The sequence below is a fragment of the Parasteatoda tepidariorum genome, chromosome 3, assembly GCF_043381705.1.
Source record: "Parasteatoda tepidariorum isolate YZ-2023 chromosome 3, CAS_Ptep_4.0, whole genome shotgun sequence".
NCBI lineage: Eukaryota > Metazoa > Arthropoda > Arachnida > Araneae > Theridiidae > Parasteatoda > Parasteatoda tepidariorum.
The window spans coordinates 45,029,668-45,051,222 of NC_092206.1; the positions used below are offsets into that span (position 1 = coordinate 45,029,668).

Genomic DNA, 21,555 nt, shown 5'->3' on the forward strand with positions numbered 1-21,555 from the left:
TAATTTATAAATTTAATGATGCTTAAAAAATGTATTAGACACTAAATAGCACAAACAGGACTGAAACTAATTTAATGCATGATTATTTTAAAGCACCGTAATTTGCGTTTTTTATACTTTTTTGGAAAAACAAAGAATTATTTTTTTGGGATAATCGTATAAAAAAACTGAAAATTAGGATTTAGAAATCGGAAAAAGCATTTATCCTAAGAAAAATCCTATTTTTTTAATCGAACTACATAAATACATATGCATAATTTATTAGATGGAAGGAAACAAAATATATTACACACGTTTTAAAAATGTTTCCATATACATTCATTACTCGAGCTTTAGAATTACGTTTCTTTAAGAAATAAAATTTATTTTTTCAAGTTTTTCACTTACGAGAATTTTTTGATAGTTTTGGAAACAAAAACTCTTAGACTTTTTAAGTATAAATTATAAAACATAAAAAACATAAAAATAATTTTGATTCAATATTTATAATGAATGCTTTTTTCAAAAAAAAGAAAAAAAAAGCACATGAAACTTTATATTTTATTATATTTATTGCAAAAATTTTTACTTTAAGAACTAATTAATTTATTCCAGATAAATTACAGAGAGCCTCAGAACCTTAAGACTTAATCGAAATTCGATTTGTATCCTTTACATCTAACTAATTGTTCTATAAATAAAGGAATGCTTAATTCATATTTCTTTAAAAATCAATTAAATCACTATTTAGACTTTGATTTTATGATTTTCCTTTAAAGAATTCATCATAAAATGTGTTTTAAAATAGATATTTATACATAATTTTATTTTTATTTCAGTTGACTATAATAGTCTTCTGAATAGTTTTTGCAATTACAATTACAAAATCTAACATAAATGTTAGTTTTATTCAACACTATTATCGTTGAATAATTTTCTTTTTTCTTTCCAGAATTTACGAAATCAAATTATGACGACAAACGTATGGGTTAATCAGGTAAGTGTCATTTAAAACTTACTAGAAGAAGTAAATAAATCATCAGATAAAATTTATCCAAAATACATTTTACTACATACAACATATTTTAAGTATACTAAACATTTTGATGTTACTATAAATTTTTCATGCATACAATTGAAGTGATTGCAATCTAATTTACTATAATCAAAATTATGAAATAAGATTTTTTTAAACTGCGATTAGAAATCTGAGTCCTGTTTTTGAATTCTGTTTCATATCCCAAACAATTTCTAACTTCTAGCAATTTCTGGTATTAAGTGGAACAAACGAATGCTATTGAGGTTTATCGATTTCATCTTTTCTAATAAAAACTTATAAAATTTACAAAAGCATTCACCGTGCAAGACGCTCTTTCAATAAATCAGTAAATACACGTTAGGAAAGAAAATTGCAATCGAATTTCTGCTATTTTTCAACTTACCATAGCTAGAAAAAAATCTCTAAAATGATGTTTTTTTAACTAGTTTCATTAAAATATATTTTCTGGAAAAAAATTTATTTCACTAACCAGAGTAAAAAAAAAGACAGATTTATTTTCTATATGAGATATCAAAAATATATTTTGAAGAAATTTGTAATCCAATAAATTAAGACTTTTTCCTCGCAAAAATAAATACTCAAGATTTTTTTTCATAGAAAGCCTTCTTTTGTTGTTACAAACGATACCTGAAATCTCACCTACTCCCCTGTGAACGCTTCACCTTTTTTGGAAAAATTGAGGTAATTGATCGGGAGAACTGTGTGTTTTTTTTACCTTGACAGGCAAGTGAGGTATATTTCCCGATATATTTTTAACTCTGAATGAATGAAACTAATCCCGAGATGGTTAGCCTAATAGTTTAAAAGTTATAAGGGTTTGTATTAACAAAAAATGTACAAATTTGTAGTTGCAATTATTTACGCATCTGATATTGCTATCTAAACACGCGTGATATTGTTTTCTATGTATTTTTTCACTCTAAATTTAATGAAACTAAGCGTAAGCCAATAAAACAAATAATTTAAAAGACGCAAAAATTGTTATGTAAAAAGTACTACCTTTAAGAACATATGTCTACAATTTACACTTCTTTCCAGAAACTACCTGATGTTGTTGTTGTAGTTAAATTTCGTCGCACTAGAGCTACACAATGGGCTATTGGCGACGGTCTGGGAAACATCTCTGAGGATGATCCGAAGACATGCCATCACAATTTTGATCCTCTGCAGAGGGGATGGCACCCCCACTTCGGTATCCCGACAACCTGCACGCGAAGTCGAGCACTTTACGGTAGATTAGTTTAACGAGGACCAATACCGCACACCCTTGGTCCCTACGCAGACTGATCCAAGTGGTCACCCACCCGCACACTGACCGCAATCAGTGATGCTTGACTTCGGTGATCTGCTGGGAACCGTGTCTTAACGACCAGTCCACTGCGAGACTGGAGAAACTACCTGAAAATGTAAGGTATATTTTCCAATGCTAATTTCTATGCTGAATTAAATAAGACTAGCTTCGAGCTGATCAGACAAACAGTTTAGAAGATATGAGCATTTTAAAAACAAGTGTAGATAATCATATTATCAAATTATATAATAAGCAATATCAAATTATGTAATTAACAATAAATAAATAAAAAAATAAACACAATATAAAAATAAATAGTTTAAATACTGTATATTTTGGTTCTATATTTTAAGAATTTTTTACGCGAAATGTCATTGCCATACAGTGGGATAATTTTACCGAAATTTTTTTTCTCCATGTAGAAACGCATCAGTATAAATCCGATGCACTACAAAATGAAGAAAATTGTGTTCGAATTGCGGCGATCACAGGTTACCCATTCGCAAAATGGTTGTTGTCTAATTTTTTTTCGAAAAAAAAAAGAAGAAAAAACTTTATAGTGTTTTCATCTTAGACATCTTTAAGTGTTAATTCTGAACTGCTCGGTACACAATTTCGCAGACATGTTAAAATGCAGCTCAGACACATTCTGTGTAAATTCTTTTTATAACTGAATAGACATTAAATCTAGATCAATATTAACATTTTCGGATTGGTACAATGGTGTTTGATGGAGATTGTAAGCTGCATCATACACCCGTTTCGGATTCACAAATTCATACATGAAATAAGATTCGAAAGCTAGGCTTTTTTTCAATTTTACATGAATGGTGAATGAATCATTTATTTTGCGAGGAGGACAGTCTACGTTCTTGTGCAAGTTATTGGGTACGTTGACAATGGATTCTTTTGTCCCTAACTGGTGATCAACACCAGTTCTCGTATTTGCATGAAAGTGGTTCGGAGAGTCACCATTCGCTCTTTGGTCGGGTTCAATTCTCTCAACCACTTTGGTACTTTTGTGAGGGGCAGACTTTATGCTTGCGTTTGCGAACAGAGTCCTTTCGATTTGCACTTTGTGTGTAACACTTAAGGTATTACCGCCTACGCTCTTTGGCTTTTTTAGCCTAGGTAAGTTTAGGCATTGGCATCGTTTTTCTCTTTGCTTCAACTCTAACTTTTGGAACCGTATCAATCAGTTTGGACTATCCTCATTTATGATATTCACCTGAATTAGTGTTGAAAACGATCCAGTTTAAACTGTAGATCAGAATTTCTGATTCTTAATTAATGCAGTAAAAACAAAAAATATTGTTCAAATGAGGAAATTTTCTTTTATTCACAACTCAAGAAGCATTTATGGGATCTCTATGGTCCCATATCTCGGAAATAAACTCGCCAACTTAATGCATAACAAAATTAAAAGTGACAAAAAAAGAATTTTAAAAAAATTTCAAACAGCTGCAGTCGCCATAGCAACGCATATGCACTGCGACTAATACTCTTGATTATTGTAGTTGAAAAGTGAGGACGGCATGAAATCCAAACACGACCTAGTTTGCCAATGGGTAACAAGTACAAAGTATAAGTTTCTTGCTTACACATATTTATGCATATGCATTGTTTTCTATACATTTTATTACGTTTAATCGAGTGAGGCCAAACACGTTATAAAGTAGCTAATATCTTCAAATGGGGTTTTTCTAATATATATAAAAAATAGCATTTTTGAATCGTACTTAGTATAAAGAAAGCCATTATAACTTAAAATTAATCCTATGACGGGGAAACTTATTTCTCTTTTTTCAGGATAAAAAATTTTATTGGAAAATCATATGTTCATGTAACCTCTATATAGCGGAGTAAAAAGTGTGATAAGTCATATCAAAAATAGTACTTTTTAAACACAAAATCACTTCCAACTTTTGAACTATTTGTTCTATTGACATGTATATAGTTCCATTGGATTTAAAATTAAAAAATAAATAACAAACAGTGCCTAACGTTTTTAGATAGCAATATCAGATGCGCAAATATGTACATGCACAAAATTGTACTTGTGCATACAACTTCAAAATTATTGGTTTGACCATCTCGAGATTTGCCTCATTCAATTTAGCGTGTTGAAAAAAAATGCATCGGAAACTATTTCTCACTTGCCTGTTTAAAACAAATTCAATTCTTCTCTTCAAATTACCCCCATATACCTAAAAAAAAAGAAGCTTATGGAGAAGAGTATGGGAGTTTTCATGTATCAGTCACAAAAACATAGCAAAGCTTTTGCCTAAAAATATCTTGGACATTAATTTTCCCGAAGAAACACCCTATTTCATACTATAATTACTGGACTCTTAGAGATTAAAGCTCATCCTTATTAAAAAGTGGCACTTAGGTGGTACTTTCATTCTCAATTAAAAATAAATATTTCATTGTATAGTAAGAGTCAGCAAATACAAAAGCTAACTTAAGCAAGAACAAGCTGAAGTTTAACAAATAGATTTAAAAAAACAGACGACATTTTTGGAACTTTTCCGGAGTTGACTAATTCTGGCCGCATTTTTTGCGAAAGATTTTAGTGAAACCGGTTAAGTTAAAAGATAAGACAAAGTTTTGTTGAGAAATGTGGAATGAAAGGAAGTATGAGCTAAAATCATCGTCTGAGGAATGTTTTGTAGTTTTTTTAAGTTATGACGTCAACATCTGGAAAATTACTTCGACGGATGGAATTGTCAGCTTTTTGTTTTGAATTAGAAACGTTGAAAAGCTGCTTGACATTTAAATAAATTTTACTTTTTTAGTATTAATCGGATCTTCATTATAACACTTAACACTGCATAAAAAATAGAACATAATAATGATATAATGATATCGATGAAAAAACTAACTTACCAATTTACATTTGCAGTAAAGACTCATTAAACTACTATAGACAAAAATTACATTGCTAAAGATTCAACTCAAAGCTCCATGTTTAACTTAGTCTTTAAAAATTAGAGCAGTACACTTAAAAAAAGAGGATTATTATTTTTTTAATTGTCAATTACTCACAATATATACGTTAAGCACTTCAAACAATAAACTTGTAAGTTCCTGTATTCAAATTATTTGATCTGTAGAAAAATATTTTTATTCTGTATGCGTTTATGTATTAAGCATTAAAAATTTTTACCAGACCCAAAATGATTAATATTTGATCTTCCTAAAATGTTTATGTCCTTTTTTATTACCTTTATAAATAGAGGACAGGAAATAAGTTTTTTACTAGTAGAAAAATAAAATATATTATTAATGATTAAAAATGCATAATTTAAAATATTACAAATCAATTAATTCCTAAAATTAATTGATATAGAATTAAAAAAATATTTTTGAATGATCATAAAATATCATTTTAAAATGTCCCTATTAATATGGTGGAAATGATACACACACGTTAAAAAATTGCCCGTTTTAATTGTTTTTTAGGCAAAGTACATATTATTTGCGAATCTTTCTTAAAAATGAAGCAAATTTATGTCACTCATATTTCTGACAGTTGTTGATGCTAAACTTTTTCAAACAACAAACTTTCTGTTATTAGAGACCATCTTTTACTGAAGTAACAATGACCAAGAAAACATTTTCAGAAATCCTCACGCAAACTCATTACATCATTTTCGGAAAAGAAAAAAAAAACTTGACAGTGAAACATTTGCAGGAAAAAAATTGCTAAGGTTAGAACAAAGAAAATAAATACTATAAAACAACAAAATAAAAAAAAATGAAAGAAGGAAAAAAAAGAAAATGTTCCCTTCATTTAACAAGAATTCTAAAGTCTTTTTGTTTTCGTCAGTTTTATAACAAGTAAAAAGTTTCTTCTAAAAGGCTGTCAAATACGAAAACTGCTTCTTTACATTTACTTAGTTTTTTTTTCTTTGCGATTCTAAAGTGCTAGTTTAAAGGTTGTACAGCATTACATTTTTTATTTTTTTGCTTTATGGACATTTTGGTAATACTCACACATTCCAAATGGCATGATTTATAAGAACGAGCGTAAAATGCTCTTTTTTTATAGCAATTTTATAAATAGTATGTGAGTAAAATAACTAACTGTTATTTTTCAAAGTAAAAATAATGAAAACGATAACTTTAAAATGCTTGTGACATTAAAGTGACTTTTTTTTTACTTTCATAAAAATGATGTGAAGAGCTAAATTTTTAAACAACATTTTTCTTGAAATAACTCTTTTATCACAAAAAAAGTCTGAATTTAACATCAACAATATTTTTTTTAATCCTCGTTTTATTTTAGAAAAACTATTAATTTCTTTTAATTTTTAGAGCATTATGTAATGTTTTCTTTTCCAGGCATAAAAAGCATATGACACATTTATCAAGTGTGCTAAATTACAAAAGGCATTTCTTTTACAATAGTAAAATAAAACTGCAACTTTTAATTTAATTTAAATATGAAGCCCACGTGATGAAATGGATTAAATGAATTCTTGTTTTTATAATTAACTGACTGTTTAGGAATTTAAATCACTCAATTAAATCAATAAAAATACAAATTAATATATTTTTTAAGAAAAAAGAGTAGTAAAGGCCTTTTCTGTTGAAACAATAAATTTAAAATTATATTAAAAAAATTATATTAAAAATGAATTTAAAAAAATGTAATATACTTAAAAGTTACTTCCGTTGCTTAAATTAGAGAAGAGTTGAGGCCTTTTCTGCTGAAACAAATAAATTTTTAAAAAATGATGATAAAAATGAATTTAAAAAAATATAATATACTTAGAAGTTACTTCTGTAGCTTAAATTAGAGAAGAATTGACAAGTTTCAAGCCATTGAACCTTGTAAGGCCTTTTCTGTTGAAACAAATAAATTTTAAAAATGTTAAAAATGAATTTTAAAAAATTTAATAAACTTGAAAGTTACTTCCGTTGCTTGAATTGGAGAAGAGTTGAGGCCTTTTCTGTTGAAATAAATAAATTCTTAAAAAAATGATGTTAAAAATGAATTTTGAAAAATGTAATATACTTGAAAGTTACTTCTGCTGCTTAAATTGGAGAAAAGTTGACAAGTTTCAAGTCATTGAAACTTGTAAGGCCTTTGTTGATACAAATAAATTTTTAAAAAATTATGTTAAAAATGAATTCAAAAAAGTATAATATACTTGAAAGTTACTTCCTTTGCTTAAATTGAGAAGAGTTGAGGCCTTTTCTGTTGAAATAAATAAATTCTTTAAAAAATGATGTTAAAAATGAATTTCAAAAAATGTAATATACTTGAAAGTTACTTCTGCTGCTTAAATTGGAGAAAAGTTGACAAGTTTCAAGTCATTCAAACTTGTAAGGCCTTTGTTGATACAAATAATTTTTTTAAAAATTATGTTAAAAATGAATTCAAAAAAGTATAATATACTTGAAAGTTACTTCCTTTGCTTAAATTGAGAAGAGTTGAGGCCTTTTCTGTTGAAGTAAATAAATTCTTAAAAAAATGATGTTAAAAATGAATTTCAAAAAATGTTATATGTATACTTGAAAGTTACTTCTGCTGCTTAAATTGAAGAAAAGTTGACAAGTTTCAAGTCATTGAAACTTGTAAGGCCTTTGTTGATACAAATAAATTTTTAAAAAATTATGTTAAAAATGAATTCAAAAAAGTATAATATACTTGAAAGTTACTTCTTTTGCTTAAATTGAGAAGAGTTGATAAGTTTCAAGCCATTGAACATGACCTTCTTCAACAGAACAGTACCACTTGAAAGGTAAAAACAATAAATAAAATAAAGAACGGCACAGCTGCTAGCAAAAAAGTAGATAAAAAAATAATTGAAGTAAAACAAAAGAAACCGCGGTATCTGAGAGGACGGTAGGGACTAACCAGAACAGAAAACATTAATACGCTTAATGGACTTGCTTTTTCCTTACCTCTGAATTAAGCATATCTTCCACTTTTGGGTTGTTTTTTCTGCCTCTTTCGTCTCTTCGGCTACCACGCGTTGTTTGGCGCAGCATATCCTCCTTTGGATTTTGTGCAAATAAACCTTATATTCAATCTCACCTCCAATGTGAACGAGCAAACATTTACAGAAAAAATAACTATCAATTCTTTAATTCAAAGAAAGCTAAAATTATTTTCTTGCATAATTTCAATTTTTATTCCTGCTGAAATCAAACTTTTTGTCTGAAGCTCACAGGACAATAAAACACCCCTACTGTTTCGTAACAACAACAAAATTTAAGACTGGAAGAATTTGTAATCTATGTTTTGTTATTTTTTTAGAATTTTGTAGTATTTTCAACTTCTTGAGAAATACTTTTTCTTTAATTTGTTAAGAAAACAAGGGGAGAAACACTTGATGGTGAATTCTGTTTTAATTGTATTAGTCGTGTAAGAATTAAAGTAAAGAAAAAAAGTGAGTTTAATAAAATCTAGAGTAAACCTTTAAATTTCAAATGCTATTTAATTTTTCAAACTGCAAGCAAATCATGAAGGGATTATCCGAGACTACGCAGCAGTGAAGTAATCCGACGGAAATTTGTTTACATTTTAATATTTGAAGAAAAAAAACACAAATTCAGCATTTTAAACTTCATGGTTTACTCTGACTTTATCTGTACTCACTTTTTCTAAATTTCAAAGTTTAAATTATTAATTCAGGTGAAATGGAATTTGTCATGAAAAATTTACCCTCGACGTCTTCTTCAGGAACGTTTTACTTGAACTAAACATCGAAGTCTTAAGCTATCTTGTTGCTGTACGACATTCTTCTGAACCTTGGTTTTTCTGCAACAACAACAACAAAAAAGAAAATTAATCAAAGATAAAGATATTTTTTTTAAATAAATTTAAGCAACTAATTGGGATATACATTGCTAGAATTTTCATTCTAAAACTACATTTTATTACCTCCGATTTAACGTAAAATTTTGGGTAAGGAATATTTTTTACTTTCACGTTTACAACAAGTATGGTTAAAAAACCATGAATACAAAACTATACGGCTTTTAACCATTTACCATTAACATAGTTTATAAACCGTAAGAAAAAAATTTAACTGGACATTAAAGCTATACTTTTTGTTAGGTAATGGGCATTGGGGTGAGGTTGGGGTTGAGTTGTGTTTTATCGAATGAACCGTGGAATGTGGTTCAATTAGTTTATCTGGTTGTTTCGTTGTCGTAAGATATGGGAACTGCTGTGCAATTTTGTGTTAAGCAACTTCATGAGGCTGCATCTCTGCCTGAATGAGAGCGTCGTAATTAGTCATAAATTGGGGACTGCAGAATACTGAAAATCCATATATTGAAGGGTATGATGGGAACATTGTGGCATCAACGCTGAAACTCGAACCCCCGTTTTGTCTGTAATGAAATTGACAAATTTGCCCTTTCAGCTGTAACATGTATTCAGCAGAAAGGAATTAAATGGCTCCATTAGGTGGGCCTAGTTGGTGCGATAAAATTCTGGTTCTTACCGTATTGACCGTATTAGGTGAAATCAATTAATAAACAGCTTTCTCACTGTTAACAGTTTGAAAACCATTTTCTTTATGATTATTTGACTGTCTTGCTTGAATATAGTCAAAATCAAATTAATAAATTGTTATTTAACCATTTTTTTTTTAAATTCTAACAGTGTACAGCTTTGTTTTGGCCTATTAAAAAGCTTTCCACCTAAAGATCTGAGAGAACTTAAAACTCCACGCTGTCGTACTACACTTACCTCAACAACTGTTTCCCAACAATAGCCACAAATAAGAGAGAGACAGTTCTTTTCTCCTTTTTCATGATTGGAGTCATTACTTCCGCCCTCCACGACGTCGTCGAAGTTAAGCGCCTTCCAGCCACAATACCAGAACAGTTCTTGCCACATTCGAAACGCAAACGATTCATGTCATTCATTCTGCTTCGCGTCTTCCGAATGCTGCCCAAGGGAGACGTTCTCGACATTCGGGCAATGAATGGAACTGAGACGCAATTACAGACGTGAATCCAGGGAGAAATAGTTCCGCTCTTGTGTTTCCATTCATCGCTTTTCTTTGGTCTGTCCCGGATAAGAGGAAACACATGTCACAAAGTTTAATTTTTAAGTACCTGTGACGATTGGGGCAAAAAGACAATTCAAACACGAAGACTCCAGAGAGAGCGAATTGTTGTTCCGATGAGTTTTACGAAAGAATCGTTGTTGTTTTCTATGATGCGAAAGTCCATGACACAATTGAATCATCTATCAAATCTCTACTCATTCCAATGAATATTCTTTATACACTTATCACAAACATCAAAGGAATTCATCTTTATTTCTGTTCGCATGGACATAAAAAGAATAGACTATCCTGATGGAATTTTTTAAACTGTTTCCATGGATAATTCTATTTCATATATTCTGAAAACCAAGCAAAATATCAGGCATTTAATGAAAACTGTATTCTTTACTTAAAACAATATTGAGGCTTTTATAGTACCTATCAGTGTTCGATTTGCATGTAATAAGCAAATATTTTCCTCTAAAAGCTTGTTTAAAAGAAATTTCAGCTCTATAAAATCCGATAAGACATTTTAAAAGTCATATTTGGGAATTTTTTAATGATTGTACACATGATTATTTGACTTCGCAGATGTGAGATGTTTTAAAGATAAAGATGAATAGTATAGGAGAGAAGCCTTGTAGAGGATAGTTTCTAATATGCAAAATCCCTGTTCCCTAATATGTGACACCTATATTCCCTAATATGTGACTTATTATGACCGAAAAATGCAAACTTAACCAAAAATAATCTCTTGTAATAGCAATCGAAGGCTGTGCAAACACGACGGTCAAAGCTCTGAAGCATTCTGTTGGTTGTAATACAATCATATTTCTTTGCTTTGGGTCCAATTTCTCGTATCCTAATTGAATTACTCCAGCCCCATGCAGAGTGTGTAAAAATTAAATTAATTAATTAATCACTCAGGATAACTTTATATTTAATGATCGGATTTTCATGTACCAGGACCCAATCTGAATGGTTCAAGAAGGGTGATCTCAATTATGCTAACCAGTAAGTGTTGACGAAAATACGATAAAAAATACAAAAACGTTCTTTCTCTGACATACTTTTTCCCAACGGATTATGATTTCTGATGTCCTAAATATAAGAGGTTTCCGTAATTTCGGATTGTTTGGTCGGGAGAGCGGTTTAAAGTTTGGAACCCTTAATGTTAATTTTACTTTTTAAGTATTTCTCGAGAACTTTTCAAGCAAATCGAAAATTTTTCAACATAATAATAAAATTTGTTTCTCCTAAGATAATTTCATGTAAAAAATCATTTTTAATAATTATTTATTATTTTATTTAATAATAGTCCAACAAATTTTGAAACACGAAGAATGTGATTGTTTGAATCATTTTGAAAAATGCAATTTTATGTAACGAAATGAAAAAAATTGAATGAAACAGGTTAAATAGTTTCTGAGAAATTGAATTTTAAATGTCAGACTTTTTGAAAAATGATTTCTCAGGAGCTGTTCAACTGATTTCGACTCGTATTAAAAATCCTTACCTTACTATCACATACCAACTTAAATTCACTTTTGAGACAAGATATTATATCTTATTTTTCAAAATGATAAACAATCAAGTTCTTTTTTCTTGCCGATAAACAATTTTCAACTACAGAATTATAAAAAAGTATAATGGTGAACGCGTTGTAAAAATGTTATTTCTTGAGATTTTGCCTTCGTACAGGACTTTTTGATGGAACTAATCCGCATTTGTGTTACATGGAGAGAAAGACCACGAGAACCTCCCAAAGTTAGATTAACGGCAAAGGGACTCTATTCCGTGATCCGTCTACCACTGAGGATATTTCACGTCAGCACTGTGGTAGGTGCAAGCCGGATGCGGACTCGTATCGACCAGCCATTGGTGGGATTCGAACCCGGTTCACCTCATTGGAAGGCGAATGCTCTATCCCCTGAGCCATCACGGCTCTATAGAGCATTATTGATCAAAACTCTTACACGCACCACATTCGAAATATTTTTAGAAAATTTAATTGCTTGAATATTAATTAGGTTTAAAGTTGATAAGGCCAACTAATTTAAAAGTTACTAAGAATAATGCGTTTTTAATATGTGTATTGTAAAATAAACAGTTGAAAATTATTAACTGAGTTTGTACACTGTCCTCCCTCGAAAAAAAATATTTCCATTACTTTATATTGTGGGATCTCGTATGGAATTATTGGTAAATCAAAATAGCAAATTTTGAAATAAAATACTTTTATATTAATTTAGAATATTTGCTTAGTAGACCATCACTACAAATACAAATTAAATACTAATAGCTATCTTCTCAACGATATTAGCTTACATAGGCACAATTTTGAGAAAGCCCTAAAGTGAGAAGATTTCCTTCAAAGGTGATCGCCAATATTGCAAAGGCATTCTTAGAATATTAAACACCGCATGCACCGCTTATGTCACAGGAACTCGAATAGAATCTCAATAAGCGCTAAGTAACTTCCATACCCTTTTGCCGAATTTGCATAATCTGAATGGATTCGCAAAGCTTTTCGCAATCCACATCTAGCCTGAGACTCTCCCGAAAAGCAAGCCGTTTAAAACTCTTAAGGGAGTGACTTCGTTTCACCGTTGGATTTAAGAATTGGCCCAACTGAAAGGAACTGATGGCAAAACTATCGACATGGTTGGGCGAGTGAGAGATCTTAGAAGTGAAACTAAAGACCCTTTGGGATTGCGGGCATGTCTGGAAACTGTGCAACAATCCGTCGATTTCCCCACAGCGCAAAGAGAACCTTGAAGAATCGAAGTTTGGTCCCTGGGGTCGCGTGGCCACTCACGATGTCTCTATTCTGGTTGGAAGGTTTAGTTACTTCATCTTCTAAATGGATAGATTTGATTCGAGTGGACATTGGACAGAAGGTCGCTTTAAGAAATGAAGTCAAGGCTCTCGAGAGAAAAGAAAGTGGAAAATTTATTTAATTTGTGTTTATTTTAAGCATTGAAAACCACAGTATAAAAAGCATCTAAAAGAATTCTAAATACTAAACAATTTTAATTATTTATTCGTTGCTCATTTTGAAATTTTAAGCTATCGAAGTTTTGTTGTTGTCTTTCAGCCTAATTCAGCAAGTTAAAAGCTTTTAAAAAGAAATTTATATTTAATAGATGAAAATAAATTTAGGGGAAATATGGTCAATCGTTTTCTTTCATCGTGATGAAATTTACATCGTTAAGTTTTTCCTTTTCTTTTAATATATTTTTCTTAAAAAAAATTATAAATAAATAAAATAAAATAAAAAACGAAAATTTCACATACCGTAAACGAAGATTCGATTTCAGTATCATTTTTATCGAAATAAAAAAAAATTTATCACCCAATATAAATTAAAAAATTAAAAGAGTAATGTAAATTATATATATATATATATTATAAAAAAAAAATTAAAAAAATCTCGTTTAACTACGCTTAAATTCGGTACTCATTTCATATCTTACATTTTGTGTTTTATTCTGCATTTTTCTTGAATTTTTATTTTGCATTTTTTACTTGATATTTCTTTTTCATTTCGATTTTTTTTTGTACTTCTTACACTATTGTATTGATAAATTTTGCTTTGTCTATATTAATACAATATTGGAAAACACCCTTTTTTGCGGATATAATCATATACGCTAACGACGAGATTACAGATTTTCCTTATTTTGTTTTGCAACTTTTTTCTTAATATTTTTTAATAAAAGTTATTTATTAATAATTCTCTCTCTCATCTTTAAAAGTAATTTTTTCCTTGTTTTCTTTGTAATACATCTTTTTCAATTTTATTTTTCTTCATATTTTTATGTTTTTATCAGGTTTTGTTTCGTTGACAACTTATTTTTTACGTTTTTAATTTGAGAGAAAAGTAAGAGAAAAAATCCTTTCTACAAATACATCTATTTCGAAATATTTTAAAAATTTTATCTACAAGAGCATAAAAAGTTGTGTGGCAAAAAATATCTTAATTTTTTGTGTCTAACTTAGTTTTATAATTTTTTAAACTAAGTCTATATTAATTAATTACTAAGTACTATACTAGGTAATTTTTAAACTTAATGTCTATAAAATATGTTTTGAAATGAAAATCACATCCATGTATAAAAAAAGTGAAAATTAATGCTTTAGCTTATGAATTTTGAACAGCTACACTATTATTATTTTGAAAGGCTATTTTATTTAACTTATACGACCAATTGCATCAATCAATAATTTTTTTATTTTTGGTTCTAAACAGTCATGTTGTAAAAAATAACAAAATTTGAGACAAAAATTTGTTTCAAACTTAACTTTTAAATTTTTATTATTTCTGTTCTAAATTAAAGTGCGTCTTAAAAATGAAATAGAGTTTGAAAAGTCATTTACATCAAAAATACTTGAAGATCTGCGTTAGTTTATTCAGAAAATGCATGAAGTAAAAACATTTCGAATATTTTTATCGACAAGAAATAGAAAAGTTGTACTTCAGTAAAAGTAGCTTTAAAATTTAAATCGCTTATTAAAAGCGCGACTCCTGCAAAACCAAAAGGAGAAGAAAACTGTTTTTGTACTTTCAGTTTACAACAATGTCTTTCGTAAATCTATCTAAGGATAAATTTCAGAGTATAACTAGTATTACGAAGTATTTACGTTTCAGTACTTTTGTATTTTAAATACGCATCGATTGGACATCTCGTTTTGACTTAAAAGCAAAGCAAATTCCAGTATACTAATGATTGTCAAACTAAACTTTAATAAAACTTAATGTTTCTTTCTTTTCTAATGATGCAAATTCTAAATCCTTCCCCAAATTTCAAATTAAATTCAAAAACACAACATAAATATAAATACTGGCTCCAGCCAAAGTCTTCTTAAGTAAATGCATCAAGATTTAAAATATCGACTCGAATGTTAATGACTCTGGAAGCCATACATATAATAAAACAAGCATTCCAATTTTTCAATTGTAACAACATTCCAAAAGCCTTACACAAATGGAAATGAAAACAATTAATCGAAAAAGCTCAAGCTAAACCCTGTGCACCACCAACCAACACAGTTGCTGTTCTTTTGAAAGCGAATCGATTTTTAAGCACACAATTTCCATTTGAAAAGACCTCTTCTTTTAAAACTAAAATGAGAATTTCGATCAAAGCAGGATCAAGAAAAGAAAGAACCCCCATTCATTACAATAATAGAACGATCGGCAGCGCCCTCATTGATAAGAAAGACGAAGTAAATGACATTGACAATGAGGCCATTAGCTAGCTTTCGTCAATGCAAGGAATACAATATTTTTATAAAAAAAAGGACAGAATAACCTAATTCCGAATATTCTGTAAATAGAATAATTTTGCGGAAATACTTAGAATTATTTGTTTTTGAAACAAAAGAGAGAATAATTGCAAAAGGATTAGGAATTTAAATTTGTCCATCTTTAAATACTTGTTTCGAGCAATATGACATTTGAATAACATAACAATACATGTTTTCTTAACAGATTATACGTTTGGGAATTTTCGCTATTTCGGGAAATACAGTGTTCATTTCTTTCTTTTCTTTTCTTTCCTTCTTCTTTTTTTTTTTTTTTTTTTTTTTTTTTTTTTTTTTTTTTTTTTTTTTTTTNTTTTTTTTTGCGAAGAAACTCGGAAAACAGAAGACCAAATTCAAAATCTTCTGTAAATTCAATAATTGCTTTAAAGCACTTGGAATTAATTGCTTTGAAACGCAGAAAAGTGAAATAATTTCGAAGGAAATAAAAAAAAAATTCTTATATTTTAGTACAGAAATGTTTAAAATATTGCATATTTTACCAACAGCATGACATCAGAGTATAAGTTGATTGTAAACTAAAATCTTACCATTGAGAAACAGTATTGTCTATAAAGAATATTGAAGAAGACATTTTATAGGAATTTATTGGAGTTGAGACTTTTATGCTTAAGAAGAATTTCATAAAAGTTTCTTCTGAAAGTATTAAAAATTCCAAAATTGTAATATTAATTTTCATGGAAAAATAAAGATTCTGGATGTAGAGAAAAGCTCTAACTTTCTTAACTTTTACAGTTTATTTTTTATAAAAAAAGAAAAAGCATCAAGAATTTTGAGCTTTTAATTTTGCCAGCGTTATAAAAATCTAGAAAAATAAAGTGGTACTTCATTCTTAAACCCAGGACGTTAGTCAATTATTACTGTGCATATATTTTATTTTATATTTTATTTATAAAAACTCATTGAATTGTACACTGAGAAAAAAGTATGGTCAAAACTATTAAAATATAATCAAAGTTATCGTGTTTCTGGTTCCATAGGAACACAAAAAAGCTCGATAATTTTTACCGAAGCACTTTGATAATGTTTTTTGTAAAATTAACAATGATATATGATTTTGCAGTATGGGATAAAATTTGGCAATTTTATGATTATACGATTTTATGATTATTTTATGATTTATGAGCAAGGCATAAAAACCATTCATTCGGTTAAATTCAGTTTTCAGTTTTGTATTTTTTACTGAATGTGTGTGTGATGTTAACAACTATAATTTCGAAAAACAGAATTTCCGGAAAACTGTTTTCATATGAGCGAAAAAAATTACCAAATGAATGGTTTAAATAATGCATATTTTTGTTTTATTAAACAGAGTGTTTTTTTTACCATAAATGCCATTACCATACAGTACGGTAATTTTACCAGAGTTTTTTTCTCCCTGAAATAAAAAAATATACACTGATTTTCTGAGTTTTCAAATAAATTTACAGTTTATTTCACATCGTCAGTTTTTCAAATTTGGAATCTAAATAATAACAACTCGGATAATTTATTATTTTAAATCTCTTTGTTTTTATCTTAGATAAAAATGGGTAGATAGGTACGATTGTTTTTTCGCTACATGGAAGTAAATTTCACATTACTCCACTTGCAACTGTTTGTATTGCCCATTTCATATAGATTTTTACTTCAATACTTGAATAAAACACAAATGAGATGAGGAAAAACCATATTCTTATCTGACGTGAAATTCCGATGAACTCAATAAATTAATTTTCAGGTAAGATTTGTACTTAAGGAGTGAATAAATACTTTTTTTTAAAGAAAATAATACATTTAATTTCGTTTTTTCAGCGTTACAAAGCCTCGCAGTACAAAACTACATTAAACTACAAAACTACATTACTACATGAACTGAATTACAAAATCTAAATTATTTTCTCATTACTCAATGAATTTTTACTTCAAAGAACTACCACTGCGAAAATTAAACATCAATTCACTGGTATATAAAACATGCTAACTTGATTCAATCACGATACCTGATTATAATCAACAACCTGATAGTTACTACGCAATATACAATTTTCTTTTCTTAAAAACAAAATTACATTTGATTTTTTTTTCTTTCGGTGTTACAAATTTTCATAGATAAAGCCATGTATAGAAAAGTTGCATTCATTCTATTTTTAATTAAGTTGAATTTGTTCTTTGGTTATTATATGTCATTCCCTATTATCGATGTGTTTATTAAAGCTTTTTGAATGATAGAAGCTTTTGAATGATAGATTATTTTTTCTATGAAGTTTTACTTTAAACGCTTGTAGTTATTACGCAACATGCCATTCTCTTCTCTTTTTTTTTAAAAAAAAAAAGAAAGAAAAAAATAACGCCTTTTTTTTTCTTTTGCTTGGTGAAAAAACATTCTCAGAAAAAATATTGCCGTAAGAATTTGTAAGAATTTAAGAATTTTTCAGTTCATCTTCTTAGCTAAAAACAGCCATATCATAACATTATTTTTTTAGTTATAATTTAAAAATTAATTTTAAAATAATATTATCTTTAGAAATTAAAAATAAGAAACTTGTAATAATAAATGTAATAATATATTGTCAGGAATTAAAAATGGTTGCTCTAAATTACAGTTTTCAAGAACGTTTATCTCAGCTAGAAATTGGGGAAAGGAAATTACTTTATCTTATTTTCTAAATTTAAGGCAGGAAAGGAAAGTCTCTTTGTAACATCTTTTTTTTTTTTACTTCGGAACTTTTTTTTTATTTGATTTGCTCTGAAAAAGAAATTTCTAATAATGATTCCTTTCAGAAAATTAAAAATTATTCTTCGGAATTATAATCTTATAAGATTTTTCAGAGATCAAGGGCTTATATAAGGCAATTCTAATGAGAAATTGCAAGTACATAAAAATATATAAAAGGTAAGAATGAAACTTCAAGCGGATAAATGGTTCCATATTCCAAAAACTTTTTTTTCTTTTTCTCCATATGCTGCAATACCATTACGTTTTCTGTTTCTGAAAGCCAATTAAATGAAACCAAATTGAAAAATGAAACAAGTCATTTATCAAGTTCAAAAGAAATAAAAAGTAGAATAAAACTCAGTTCGTTATAAAACTGTAGATAAAAGAAAGATTTCAGTAACATTTAAAGTTAACTTTCGAAGGCTCCATCTGTAGGTAAAATAAGGCTTTTTTTACGATAAATAATATGCCCTTTTATTTAACTGTTATTAATTGTTAAATTTTGACCTTTTTCAATCAGCGACTTCTAAGCTAATGAAAATGAAGTTTTTGTCCATCTTCAACCAGTGACATTTAGGCTTATGAGAATGAAATTTTGTCCATCATCAGTCACCGACCTCTAGGTTCATGAAAATGATATTTTATCCATCTTAAGCCAGTGACTTCTAAGTTTATGAAAATAAATTTTTGTCCATTTTCAGCCAGTGGCCTCTAGGCTCATGAAAATGGCGTTTTGTTTATTTGCAGCCAGTGATCTCTAGACTTTTGCAAGCAAAGTGTCAGAATAAGGAAAATGCAAGTTTTCTGAAAATTTGAAACACTTTTAATCTGATTTTTAATATTATGTTAGTTACATCAACGCTGTATTGTTTGAACTAAAAAAAATATGCAGAGATTGAAAAGCATTAATTGATTTTATTGATTTTCTTTCGTACTTAAAACAATCGAACAGAAACTTTTTTTTTGTTTTTCTTTGCCGAAGAGGTTTTAAAAGCATCCTTTTATTTTTTTTCTTCTTCCTTTCCGTCTTACTAAAAGTATTGATATTGAAAAATATATATGTAAATATATGAATAAAAATTTATTTAAAATAATCGATAGAATGAACGACATACCGTCAAGTCAGAATAAGAAATTCAAAATATTGTCATTCCCGAACAAGAAAAAGGTGTCATTCGGAATATTAAAACTGCAATCCTCAAACAAAATAAGGACACGAATGCAGTCTGTGAGAAATACGCTTTGTAAAAGGAGTTAGAACAATCTGAAATATGTCCTTTTAATCCAGTAAAACTAATCCGGGAAAAACTTGATATAGGAATGCAGTTCTAAAGCGAAAATGGGGAGCAAACAAGTTAGATTAATTAGCTTTAATTAAGTTTGCAATCATTCAAAATGATTGCGGACAAATTTGAAGTTTCCTTACATCAAAATTGCCCATTTTTTCAAACGTAATAAAAATGGAAAAAAGATAAAAACTGATTTTTATAAATTGTGATAATTAAAGGAAGGAAAATTGAAAAATGAAACGAATCATTTGTCAAACTCAAAACAACAAAAAGCTGCATAAAACTTATTTGTTACAAAAATGTAGTTAAAAAAAATTTTTCAATAATATTTAATATTTTTTCACTATTTTTTATTCAATAAATAGAGATAAAAAAAAAACGTTTACAAAAATGTAAGCAAGAATCCCTTTTTTATTTTCAAAAAAAGAACAGGTAAAATGAATGACAGACCGTCAAAACTGGATAGGAAATTCAGAATGGCATCATTCTCGAACAAGAAAGAGGCGGCATTCCGAAAATTAATAGTGTTATTCCCATAGCAAAGAACGACATAAATGCAATCTGTGATAAATACGTTTTGTAAAAGGAGATGTCTACTTAATAATTAGAACCATCTGGATTATGTCCTTTTATTCCGGTAATGGTGTTCCGGGAAAAGCTTGAAATATGAATGCAATTCAAAGGAAAAAACGGGAAACGTAGCCCCGCTGACAAGTCAAATTAATGGGCTTTAATGGAGTTTTTAATCATTCAAAACGATTGCACACAAATTTGATGTGTCTTTTTTTTCGGAATCGTACATTCTTTTCAGAATGGTGGAAAATGAGAAAAATAAAAACAAAAATATAAATTCGTTTCTTTAACTGTGGCTATTAATTCCTTTAGTAAGAGAATTGTTTCTCTTGTTTGAAAAAATAATCTTGGCTGTAATGTTAATGGAGATTTAATGGTGTTATAATTCAAAACAGTCAGCTTGGTGCTTTAAATGGGTGAATTAAATAAAGAATAACAAGCTATTCAAATATTGTTTCATTTAGCATGATTTTCGGAAATGATAATAGATTTTCATTAAAAGGGCATATTTGATTTTGAAAAAAAAAATTAATGATATTTTTGTATAATGAGGAGTTAAAATAAATGCATACATTAAAAGTGGAAAGTATAATAGAAAATTCTATTTACATGATGAAAAGAATAGAAACACTAAGTTCTAAAAAATTTGACAGAATAAATATATCAGCCATAAATATAAGGGAAATGAATTCACTGGTAAATATTGATATAACTTTTATTAATAATACGCTGATCACTTCTAAAGTTATTTGGATCTTTTTTATGCATTAAAGATCATATCCAGTGTCGAATTTTTTATCCAGTAAGAATACACGAAATAGATACCAATCAATGTCTAGTTTGAGGCAAAAATGATCTAATTTATTTCAAAATTGCCCTGATTCAGTAATTTATTAATAAATAATAAAGTAAATTACAACGAGAATATAACGAGTAAATTACAAGGGAAATTTAAGCTCGATAATATGGTTTAGGTGTGCACCATATTACGATTCGTACCATATTACGCAATATCTTGATCTAAACTTTTTAACAGCTTGTTTTACCGACTTTTATAGTAAAATCATTGTTGTAAAGTAGCAGTTTTTACGGTAAAATCACCGACTTTTAGAGCAAAATCATACAAATTATTTACTTAATTTTTTGGTAAAAAAATTTACTACACTTGTTTTTCTTTTAGCAAGAGGGAAAAATCCTCCAATTTTAAATCCGAAAAAGCTAAAATTCTTATTACTAAAAAATATAGGACTGTGAAAATTAAAGTGATTAAGTAGAATGCAATTTTCAAACATTAAATTAAGAGCTCTACTTTTTTAAGCATT

The 21,555-nt window shown here is 28.6% G+C and overlaps 1 protein-coding gene across 1 annotated transcript in view; it reads left to right on the forward strand.

Moving 5' to 3' along the window:
• The window catches only part of LOC107439547 (acetylcholine receptor subunit alpha-like 1), a 205,349-nt gene that overhangs the window by 72,600 nt on the left and 111,194 nt on the right, over positions 1-21,555 (forward strand). Inside the window, exon 2 of the mRNA XM_016052181.3 lies at positions 932-976. Coding sequence (XP_015907667.1) covers positions 932-976 — 45 coding nt within the window. The remainder of the gene's footprint in view (positions 1-931; positions 977-21,555) is intronic.